At 48.3% G+C, this 12,413-nt stretch overlaps 1 protein-coding gene across 1 annotated transcript in view; it reads right to left on the reverse strand.

Moving 5' to 3' along the window:
- Nucleotides 1–11,372: 11,372 nt before the first annotated feature.
- LOC126220277 (dynein axonemal intermediate chain 4-like) overlaps nucleotides 11,373–12,413 on the reverse strand; it is a 66,500-nt gene continuing 65,459 nt past the window's right edge. The window contains exon 4 of the mRNA XM_049942152.1: nucleotides 11,373–12,289. Coding sequence (XP_049798109.1) covers nucleotides 11,861–12,289 — 429 coding nt within the window. The 3' untranslated portion in view covers nucleotides 11,373–11,860. The remainder of the gene's footprint in view (nucleotides 12,290–12,413) is intronic.

The following is a 12,413-nucleotide window of genomic DNA, read 5'->3' on the forward strand; positions in this document are numbered from 1 at the left end:
TTGAGACTTTTTTCTCAGTACCCATTAGACCAAAAGAAATGGCTTCGTGCAGCCACCCATTTAATCGAGGGTAAAGTAAACATGTTTTAAAAAAAGGGATAACGTCGAAATACCGTGATTCTTGTTCACAGTAATCTGAAAGAGTGAGCCCATATTATAGTACGATAACACCCCATAGACATTGCAGAACCTCCTTCAAGCCTACACTAAAAGCTAAATGCCTCATTCGGCCGTTGCTGCACTCGACCGCTTAAGCAATTATGAAAGATTATGAAATGCATTCGCAAATTGCGTATTAGATTGTACAGTGGCTACGCGGTTTACTAATAACGAATGAAAATCTGTGTCGGACTGGTCTCGAACTGGGATTTCCCGCTTTGCCGAGCGATCGCCTCGAGGACCGACTCAAACTTTTATATCTCCTAGAGTCTACGTCCCAAAGCACCCTCATACAAATCGTATGATTCCCTCACAGTGAGAGACATTGTTTTGCTCGTCAGATCACCTTGCTTTGGCATGAAATATGGAAGGGCGGTGTCTGTATACTTTATGGTTTCTATAGGGGAATGTCTGCATAGTACCTGAGTCTGTCTAATCAGGGTGTATATCCTCCCTTCTTTTCAACAGATTTACTTTTCTCTCCATTAAATGCGTGGCTGCATATAGCGATTTCCTGTTATCTAAATGCGTGCATATCCGAGGGAGTATTGCATCCAGCTATACAAACACCTCACATAGAGTTGAGAAAAGTTATACGACACCTCCTAATATAGTGTCGGACCTCCTTTTGCCCGGCTTAGTGCAGCTATTCTTCGTGGCACGAACACAAGTTTTTGGGAATCCCCTGCAGAAATATTGAGCCGTGCAGCCACTATAGCCGCATACCCACTTAGCCATCGAGATGTCCCAAGCACCTGCCCCACGGAACCAATCAACAAGCTTATGTGGAGACTCTCTCGGTTTGAATGTGAACTTGCTCAGCCCATTTTTTTCTGGATTCACTGTATCTGGCATAATTTGTAATGATAAAAAGTCAGCAAATCTTGGCGAAAACGGAGAGGTTTGTCGGATGGTCTAATTCGAATACGAGGGTTGTCCAGAAAGTAAGTTCCGGTCGGTCGCTAAATGGAAACAACAGTGAAAATCAGAAACATTTTATTGTTAGCTACACTTTCCAGATACTTTTTCTACATAGTCGCCGCTCCGACTTAGACATTTGTGGGAGCGCTATACCAAATTTCCAACACCATCACCACAGAAGGCAGCCGCCTGTGTTTTCCGATAATTCTCTACGCTGGTCTAAGGCACGTAGACTGCGCCCAAGTGTTGTCTTTGTGGTGTCACAGCCAGACACCACACTTGCTAGGTGGTAGCTTAAATCGGCCGCGTTCCTGTAGTACAAGTCGGACCCGCGTGTCGCCACTGTTATCGCAGACCGAGCGCCACCACATGGCAGGTCTCGAGAGACTGACGTGAACTCAGCCCCAGTTGTACGGACGACCTAGCAAGGCGCAGTTATCCATATCTGGAGAGAGTCTCAATTGTATTCACCATAGCGATGTACAAGAACAAATTAAAGTTAAGTATATGAGAAGCTCAGTTCTTTTCTTTATAGCTTTTACCACATATCCTGTTTCAGATTTAACGCAAGACGGCGTGAGTTACGCGTGCCCTATCGGCTACCTTATTGTGGACTGGCTGCTCTTGACAGTTCACAACATTTGGCGACGCGGATTACCGGATTTTGTTCTCTTTTTCTTTCCCCTTGTTTTGCTCTGAATTGCTTGTGTCATGGCTTCGCCACAATCTCCGGATGTACTGTCCGAATTTTTTCGCTTGCAGAATCAGCAGTCGCAGGCGTTATTGGATGCCCTGGGACAGTTCGTCCAGGGTCAACGTGTGCTGCAACACGATGCGGCAGCCGCCGCTTCATCGCTACCGCAGCCACAACACGCCGTTGCACCGCCCTTCCGTAATTTTGACTCATCCATGGAGTCCTGGCCGGAATGGTCCCGCCAGTTCAGCTTTCATCTAGCCGCCTACAGAATTCAAGGTAATGAGCGGCAGCCGTTTTTGCTTTCTTGTGTCGGTGTGTGCACCTACCGTGTGATAGTGAAGTTGTTTCCCCGGCGCGACGTAGCAACTCTGTCCTACGAAGAAATTTTGTCGGCGTTAGATGCCTATTTCAAAGAAACAGTAAATGTTGTTGCAAAACGGTATACGTTCTTTCGTACAAAACGTACGGCCGGTCAGACTAATAGGGAGTGGGTTGCGACATTGCAAGGACTTACTAGGGAGTGTGCGTTTGAATGTGAATGTGGCCTCCCTTATTCAGATACTATGGTGCGTGATGCAATTGCACAGAACGTTTCTGATGTTCGCATACGGGAACAGATTTTGAAACTAGTTAATCCCTCCCTTCAACAAGTGATAGACATATTGGACAGGCAAGACACACTTGACTTTGCTCAGGAATCATTTGAAACTTCGCCAGCAGTGTGTCTCCTTAACCGGCCCGCCGGGCCCGCTGCACGGGACGCTAAGCGGCCCTCGCACCCGTCTGCGCAGCGGCCGCCTAGCTCGAAACCACGTGCGCCGCGTAGGCAAGCCAATGCAGTGAAATCATGCCCGCGGTGTGCAACTAGACATTCGCGTGAAAATTGCCCGTCACGCCAAGCTATTTGCTTTTATTGTCACAAGAAAGGACATGTTCAAAGTGTTTGCCAGCAAAGGCTAAGATCAGACAATCCCAATACTTCCAGGCCTTTTGCTTCGCACCGGAATCGAACCAGGGACAATCAGGCTCGTGGACCTTCGCCCATGGACATTCATGTAGTTACTTCCACCCCGTCCGGTGCCACTTTATCTAACAGTGACTGTGTTCGTCCCACAAAAAGTGTGCGTCGACGTCGCCGGAAGTCCCGTAACATCGCAAGTGCTTCTGTACCTGTATCAGTTCAAATTGCACGTGACAGTCGCTCTTGTCGTCAGCAGGACAATAAACTTTTTGTAGACTTAGACTTTGAAGGCAAAGTGATCCCATTCCAGCTCGATACCGGAGCTGCAGTTTCATTGCTCAATCACGCCACGTACAAACAACTGGGCAAACCTCCGTTGCGTGCCGCAAATGTTCAGCTCCATAGTTATTTAGGACAACAGATACCTGTGTTAGGACAGTGCAGCCTTCTTGCAACATACAAGGGACAAACAAAACTTGTATCGTTTTACGTTCTTCGTTCTTCTACGGCAGTGAACTTGTTTGGTTTGGATTTATTTCAGTTGTTTAACTTGTCTATCGTAAATCAGTTCCTCTCCGTGAATCAGACTGTGCCTTCCGCCAGTGTTTCTAGTCTATGTGAAGAATTTGCGGACATTTTTGCACCGGGCCTTGGTTGCGCTAAGAATTATGCAGCACATTTGGAACTGAAAGCAAACGCGCAACCGAAGTTTTTCAGAGCGCGCAATGTTCCCCACGCATTGCGTGATGAGGTCGCAAGAACGTTACACGATTTAGAATCGCAAGGTGTAATTGAACGTGTGCAGGCTTCTCTCTGGGCCTCACCCTTAGTCATTTTGCCGAAACCTTCCGGAAAATTGAGACTTTGTGTGGACTTCAAGGCAACTGTGAATCCACAACTTGTGACTGCGACTTTTCCTTTGCCCCACCCGGAAGATCTTTTTGACAAACTGTGCCCGGGAAAATATTTTTTGAAATTGGACCTGGCAGATGCGTACTTGCAAATACCGGTGGATGAAGAATCCCAGCGCGTCTTGGTGGTAAACACGCATCTTGGTTTGTATCGCTTCAAAAGACTGCCATTCGGGTGTGCATCTGCACCTGCATTGTTTCAGCACTATTTACAAACTGTTTGTGCGTCGGTCCCTACTGCTGCGAACTATCTGGACGATATTGTGATCTCCGGAAAGACAGAAGCCGAACATTTGCAAAATCTTCGAACATTATTTCAGGTCTTGCGACAAAATGGTCTTCGCTTGAGGAAGGACAAATGTGTGTTTTTTGCTCGGGACTTGCCCTACCTGGGCCATGTACTCAATGCCCAAGGGATACATCCGAGTCCAGAGCACCTCCGTGCCATACAGGATTTACCGTCACCGCACAACTTGAAGCAACTGCAGTGTGTGCTGGGTAAAATCAATTATTATCATAAATTTCTGCGCAATGCTTCTTCCATTTCAGCTCCGCTTCATCGCTTACGCCGTAAAGGTGTTCCGTTCGTCTGGACGCCGGAATGCGAACGCGCCTTTCGCCAGTTGAAATCGGCGTTACTTGCCAATACTTGCCTTACGCCATTCGATCCCCGAAAACCCCTTTTGTTGATGGTCGATGCATCGGATTTCGGGATCGGTGCTGTGCTTGCGCACAAAGATGGATCGCATGATCGTCCTATTGCCTTTGCGTCCAAATTGCTCTCGTCTGCGCAACGCAATTATTCACAGATTGAGAAAGAAGCGTTAGCTCTCGTGTTTGGTGTTACTAAGTTCCATGATTTCTTGTATGGTCGTCCCTTTACCATCATCACAGACCACAAACCTTTGACATCGCTTTTTCATCCGAACAAGCCTGTACCTCCACGTACAGCGCAGAAATTCATTCGCTGGTCTCTTTTCCTCTCGCAGTACCGCTACACTATCTTGTATCGGTCCACTGCTAAGCACGGAAACGCTGATGCGTTGTCCCGTTTGCCTGTTGCCGAGGATAGAGCATTCGACTCTTCCGAACTTGCTTGCATGTTCATTGATGCGGAAACCGATGACGTGGTCGAATCGTTTCCGATTGATTTTCGTCGTGTAACTACGGCCACAGCTGTTGACCCTGTCCTTGCTACTGTTTTGCGTTTTGTTGCTACGCAATGGCCCTTGTCAAAGTCACGGATCGAGGATCCGTTGGTTCGCCGATTTTTTGCTCACAAGGGGAGACTTTTTGTACGACGTGGTGTTTTGTTGTTGCGTTCGGATAATGATCAATCCAGAGTCGTGGTCCCACGTTCGTTACAGTCCTCTGTCTTACGGCTTCTTCACCAAGGACATTGGGGTATAGTGCGTACGAAACAACTTGCTCGTCAGCACTGTACTTGGTTCGGGATCGATGCTGCGATTACGACTATGTGCTCTTCTTGCATGGCGTGTGCCGCACAGCAATCCGCACCGCCGCGGAAATTCTTTGCATGGCCGAAAGCCACTTCCCCTTGGCAACGCTTGCACATCGATTTTGCTGGTCCATTCTGGAATGCTCGATGGTTGGTTGTGGTCGATGCTTTCAGTAATTTTCCTTTTGTTGTCCGGATGTCTTCCACGACGTCTTCTGCCACAATCCACGCATTGTCTGCTATCTTTTGCATTGAAGGTCTTCCGCAGACTATTGTTTCCGACAATGGCCCACAATTCATGTCCGCAGAATTTCAGTCATTCTGCAAGGCCAATGGTATTCGACATCTGACATCCGCGCCGTTTTCGCCTCAGTCAAACGGTGCCGCTGAACGATTGGTCCGGACTTTCAAGTCACAGATGTTGAAGTTGAAAGAGTCGCATTCTCGGGTGGACGCGTTATTGCTCTTTTTGTCCTCGTATCGCTCTCAGCCCCGCAATGGTCGCTCGCCGGCTGAGTTGCTCCATGGTCGTTCTCATCGAACCTTGATGTCTTTGCTGCATCCGCCGCATCAGGTTCCAGTGCAGCGGCAGGATCCTGCTTTTGCTCCTGGCGACGTTGTCTTCTATCGCAACTATCGCGGTTCACGGCGTTGGCTCGCAGGGCGCATTCTTCGCTGCCTCGGCCGCGCGATGTATTTGGTTTTGGGGGCCTCTGGTGAGGTGCGTCGGCATCTCAATCAGCTGCGCCTCTGTCGTCGCCTGGGTTCTGCCGCTCCCCGTCTGCTTTCAGCGACGGAGCCGTCAGGTCAGCGCCCTGGGGACCCATCTACTGGCTCGCCTCATCCCCAGGTGTTACCGACGCTGCCTTCAATTTTGCCTCGTGGCGACGAGCCGCCGCCGCCGCCGCCGCCGCCGCCGCCGCCGCCGCCTGTTCTCCCGCCGGCGCCGCCCGCGGTGGACGCGTCGCTGCAGCCGCCACGCGCCTCCCTGGGTCACGCGCCGCCGCTCGCTTCCCGTGACCGGCCGTCCTCCGCCATGGAACTCTTGCCCGCTCCGGACCAGATGTCGTCATCGCGCGTCGGATTCCCCGACGCCATGGAGGTCGACCCTTCAGCCCCTCCTGTCTCTTTACGGGCGCATACACCGCATGTTGACGGGCACCCTGGACTAGGTTTTCAGGCGTTTCCTAGCTCCCCTCGGACCGAATGGCCGGGTGCGGGTGGCACAGCCTCGCCTGTTGTTAGGCTCCCCACCTCATCGCATACGTCAACATGGGGTCCTCCCCACGGCGGGCGGAAGCCTTATCTCCCGACCGTTCGCCGATTTGCGGGGGAGGAATGTGGTGTCACAGCCAGACACCACACTTGCTAGGTGGTAGCTTAAATCGGCCGCGGTCCTGTAGTACAAGTCGGACCCGCGTGTCGCCACTGTTATCGCAGACCGAACGCCACCACATGGCAGGTCTCGAGAGACTGACGTGAACTCAGCCCCAGTTGTACGGACGACCTAGCAAGGCGCAGTTATCCATATCTGGAGAGAGTCTCAATTGTATTCACCATAGCGATGTACAAGAACAAATTAAAGTTAAGTATATGAGAAGCTCAGTTCTTTTCTTTATAGCTTTTACCACATATCCTGTTTCAGATTTAACGCAAGACGGCGTGAGTTACGCGTGCCCTATCGGCTACCTTATTGTGGACTGGCTGCTCTTGACAGTTCACAACAGTCTTCGTGTCCAGCGTTTCATGTGAACAGAGATGATATTCAAGACGAGCCAATGAGGGCTGTGTTGTGGGTGATCGAACAGTTCCCATCGAAAAGGCTGCAGGAGCGTCTTCACTGCCCCTGCAGAGTGCGGCTGAGAATTTCCATGAAGAAGAACGTGCTTGGCAGTTGTGTTAGGTGGGCTGCATTCATTAAGGCGAAGCCTCTCAGCGGGCCCTCCTACTTGGCAGGAAACAGCTTTGTTCTAGGCACCTTTACTCGCTCACAGTGCGCTCACAACTGAAAAGAGCGTCTTGATGCGATCGACGGTCATTCTAGAGACACTACTCAACACATCTGTGCAAAGCTTCGTTGGCTTTTCACTGTGGCGTCCATTTCGTAACCGATCGGAACTTACTTTCTGGACAACCCTCGTATATAATGTAGTCTTTGAGAGTCGTCATGTTTGGTAGCGTACTTCAAATTGCTTCTAGTAGAGTAAAAACTAATTTTTAAGTGTATTTTTTATGATTGTTCTCTTCCAGCTTCTATACATCTGACTTTGTTATGAGGTTATAAACTATTCTTTGTGATTAATTATGACGTTTATAATTTTGGACAGTCTCCGGTCTTGCCAAAGTCGAACATTTCAAATCACTAGTGCAGTAAGATGAAACAAGCATGTAATAAAGAGTCTTCAACGAGAACTAAAATGAATTTTCTGTGCTACAGCAGTTCTCAGTTGTCAGAAATGAATAAACCGAGACGGGGAGGGGGGTGGAAAGAGCATGACACTTGATGTGCTTCATAAATGCAATCGGTCTCTTGTAAAGTTCCATTTCATGCCGCTTTAAAAATTGTTTCGTAAGAATTAAACAGCAGTAGCGGGAATAGTAGTGGTAACAACAGTGGAAGTCCAGCTTCGATTCGTTATGCGATTTTATGTGGTATATTTCTGCTTATGTCTGTTGAGTTCCTCGCGTTTCTAAGAAATACCATTCCATGTCACACAAGAAAACAGCAGACTCTCAGCTGTTGGTTCACAATAGTCTAGAAAATTCGTACACTCCTCCATGATCGATATAGTCCAGCAACATCCCATTAACCGACTGAAATCTCGTCAACCAGCCTGGAGAACCGCCATGAGCGTGGGGCTGCCTGGAAGTCGGATGGTCGTCTTGACTCCCTCCAGGCTTCTGGGAGTCAAAACCCTAGCTTACACATTTCGACTTTTTAATCTTCCTCGCTCCACCTGGAACAAAGTTAACCGTTTCTTATGTGAGACGGAAAGAACTCTCGCTACAGCCCAAAGATGAGAGATGGCTTGAGCATCCCAGCTGTGACTACAACCGAGTGGCACAGATAATAAGCGGCACACATGCCCATCTAGGTTGTACCTTGCATGCTTTCACTGGGTCCCTTGTGGAACCGCATCATGTTGAAATGGTTGGAGGATCTAGACATTAATCTCTAAATTTTCTCTTTTGTTTTGTTTTACTAGTACTCTGCATTTCTTTTTTTATGTCGATGTGCCAAAACTGTAGATTTGTGAATGCCTTTGTATGAAATGCTAAGTATTTCACCGGGTCTCCTGAGGAACTGCATCATGCTGAAATGGTTGAAGGATCTAGACATTAATCTCTAAATTTTCTCTTTTGTTTTGTTTTACTAGTACTCTGCATTTCTTTTTTTATGTCGATGTGCCGAAACTGTGGATTTGTGAATGCCTTTGTACGAAATGCTAAGTATTTCACCGGGTCCCCTGAGGAACTGCATAGTGCTGAAATGGTTGGAGGACCTAGACATTAATCTCTAAATTAACTCTTTTGTTTTGTTTTACTAGTACTCTGCATTTCTTTTTTTATGTTGATGTGCCAAAACTGTGGATTTGTGAATGTCTTTGTATCAAAAGTTAAGTAATTACTGTACTAATAATAACACCATGTATCTTATCTAGTCGTTGCTTGAATACTTGTAGAGGAACAGTAAGGTGTACTCATACCTTGATTGGAAAATATGCACATACGGCTCTAAGAGTACGAAATCCCCCCAACAAACAGTAAGATTACACACCTAAGGCGGTCACGTAGGCTGTCTGTAACACTATTCTTGTAAGTAAGCTGTTTAGTTTTTTACGTTGGTAACGCCACGTATGAAAATCACTGACTGTGCTGTGTGCAGTCTGTGGTTGGTTGGCATTGTTGGAATATTTGCTATTGTAGTGTTGGGCAGTTGGATGTGAACAGTGCGTAGCGTTGTGCAGTTGGAAGTGAGCCGCCAGCAGTGGTGGATGTGGGGACAGAGATGGCAACGTTTTGAGAGCGGACGATCTGGACGTGTGTCCGTCAAAAAAACGAAACTTGTAAGACCGGGTGTCATGAACTGATGTATATATTACGACTTTTGAACACTATTTAGGTAAATATATTGTTTGTTCTCCATCAAAATCTTTCATTTGCTAACTATGCCTATCAGTAGTTAGTGCCTTCAGTAGTTAGAATCTTTTATTTAGCTGGCAGTATTGGCGCTCGCTGCATTGCAGTAGTTCGAGTAACGAAGATTTATGTGAGGTAAGTGATTCATGTAAGGTATAGCTTATTGTTAGTCAGGGCCATTCTTTTGTGGGGATCATTGAAAGTCAGATTGCGTTGCGCTGAAAATATTGTGTGTCAGTTTAGTGTTGATCAGAATAAGTAAAGAGCGAAATGTCTGAGTACGTTCAGTTTTGCTCAGCTGCTTGAAAATCAAATAACGTAAGAGGTTTACCAGTACTATCATTGTTAATTTTTCTAAGGGGATGTTTCATTCTGTACCACCAACAAATTCGTACCGACCGAACGCTTACAGCTAAGGAACTTGACATTGTTGTATGTCAGTGAGATAAAAGATCGTGCCTGCTAATCCATATCTCGGTAGCTTGTGATGAGAACGTTAATAATTAGGCTGTTCAGAAGAAAATGAAACGCAAAGATCCGAGCATCGAGTTCAGCCGAATGTGGGGTGCGAAAGTGAATGTCTTCCCAGATATCATTAATGCCCTGGCGTCAATAGGATATAGACTGAAGAGGACTCTGCGTAGAAACCCAGGGTGTAGAACACATATAATACTCTGAGTGCGGAGCATGGTACACTCCTTGATCAGTTTGATTTTCGTATATACACTACTGGCCATTAAAATTGCTACACCAAGAAGAAATGCAGATGATAAACGAGTATTCATTGGACAAATATATTATACTAGAACTGACATGTGATTACATTTTCACACAATTAGGGTGCAAAGATCCTGACTAATCAGTACCCAGAACAATCACCTCTGGGCGTAATAACGGCTTGATACGACTGGGCATTGAGTTAAACAGAGCTTGGATGGCGTGTACAGGTACAACTGCCCATGCAGCTTCAACACGATACCACAGTTCATCAAGAGTAGTGACTGGTCTATTGTGACGAGCCAGTTGCTCGGCCACCATTGACCAGACGTTTTCAATTGGTGAGAGATTTGGACAATGTGCTGGCCATGGTAGCAGTCGAACATTTTCTGTATCCAGAAAGGCCCGTACAGGACCTGCAACATGCGGTCGTGTATTATCCTGCTGAAATGTAGGGTTTCGCAGGGATCGAATGAAGAGTAGAGCCACGGGTCGTAACACATCTGAAATGTAACGTCCATGTTCAAAGTGCCGCCAATGCGAACAGGTGACCGAGACGTGTAACCAATGGCACCCCATAGTATCACGCCGGGTGATACGCCAGTATGGCGATGACGAATACACGCTTCCAATGTGCGGTCACCGCGATGTCGCCAAACTCGGATGCGACAATCATGATGCTGTAAACAGAACCTGGATTCATCGGAAAAAAGTCGTTTTGCCATTCGTGCACCCAGGTTCGTCGTTGAGTACACCATCGCAGGCGCACCTGTCTATGATGCAGCGTCAAGGTTAAACCGCAGCCATGGTCTCCGAGTTGATAGTCCATGCTGATGCAAACGTCGTCGAACTGTTCGTGCAGATGGTTGTTGTCTTGGAAACTTACCCATCTCTTGACTCAGGGATCGAGACGCGGCTGCACGATCCGTTACAGCCATGTGGATAAGATGCCTGTCATCTCGACTACTAGAGATACGAGGCAGCTGGGATCCAGCACGGCGTTCCGTATTACCCTCCTGAACCCACCGATTCCATATTCTCCTAACAGCAATGTCGCGATACGATAAACCGCAAACGCGATAGGCTACAATCCGACCTTTATCAAAGTCGGATACGTGATGGTACGCATTTGTCCTCCTTACAAGAGGCATCACAACAACGTTTCACCAGGCAACGACGGTCAACTGTCGTTTGTGTATGAGAAATCGGTTGGAAAATTTCCTCATGTCAGCACGTTTTAGGTGTCGCCACCGGCGCCAACCTTGTGTGTATGGTCTGAAAAACTAATCATTTGCATATCACAGTATCTTCTTCCTGTCGGTTAAATTTCGCGTCTGTAGCACATGATCTTCGTGGTGTAACAATTTTATTGGCCAGTAGTGTATTTTGAAATAAATAAAGGAAGTCTTTTCCACGTCAAGTATCTTTTATAAATAATCAAGACGAACAAAGTGCAGCTTGAGAAAGGCGGCGATCACGTAATGCAGAACACTGTGGCTGTAAGCCTAGGAGAGCAAATGGTCCACAACGAGACATTAAAATCAGAAATAAAGGTAATAACAGCAATATTAATGACAATAGTTGTACAGGGTTTTCTACTCCAAACAACAACGTGAACAATACATCAGAAAGACGTAATTATAAAGTTCACAACCACTTGTGATAGCAAGCAATATTTTGTGAATAATATGCTAATATCAGTTCTCGAAAATGCTTGCAGTTGCGAGTATTTCAGTATCGTTAGCGAAGAAAACGAATGTCTAATGTCGGGTTCTAAGCCGAGCAATGCTGACGCGCCACGCTATATGATAGGCATTGCTAGCAAGTCGAGAAATGAACAAATTCGTTAAGGAGCGTGACGGTTATTCAGATTTTAGGAAAAACTGTTATTGGGCTCAGAAGGGCGAGCCGAGCTTGTGGAGGCGCACGAGCAGCTCGGGCCTGGTGACGTTGAGCCTGCGGATGGCGTCGGCGAGCGCGGCGGCCTGGAAGAAGGGCGGGTGCGGCACGTCGCGCAGCGTGAACACGTGCACGGCGCCCGCGTCGTCGGCGGCGAGCAGCGCGCTGCCCGACGGCGTGAAGAGCAGGCGCGAGCAGGCGGCGGCGCCGGGCAGCGGCGTCTCGGAGGCGGGCCGGAAGGCGGCGCGCGCCAGGTCCCACAGCTGCAGCCGCACGTCGGCCGCCGCCGCCAGCAGCGGCGCGAGCGCGGGGCTCCACGCCGCCGCGCGCACCGCGTCCCGGCCCGCGCGCAGCGTCGCCACCGGCTGCCACACGCCGCGCGCCCACACGCGCACGCAGCGGTCGCCGCCCGCCGTCAGGAACACCTGCCGGCCCACGCACACCCCACTGACTCTTCCACTGATCACCGCACTGCAGGCGCGTCGCCTGTCCGCACGATCTTCACTCGCCTCTGTACGCTAAGAGACTGCGTATAAATTTCGCATTTCG

Source organism: Schistocerca nitens, chromosome 1, assembly GCF_023898315.1.
Source record: "Schistocerca nitens isolate TAMUIC-IGC-003100 chromosome 1, iqSchNite1.1, whole genome shotgun sequence".
NCBI classification, from domain to species: domain Eukaryota; kingdom Metazoa; phylum Arthropoda; class Insecta; order Orthoptera; family Acrididae; genus Schistocerca; species Schistocerca nitens.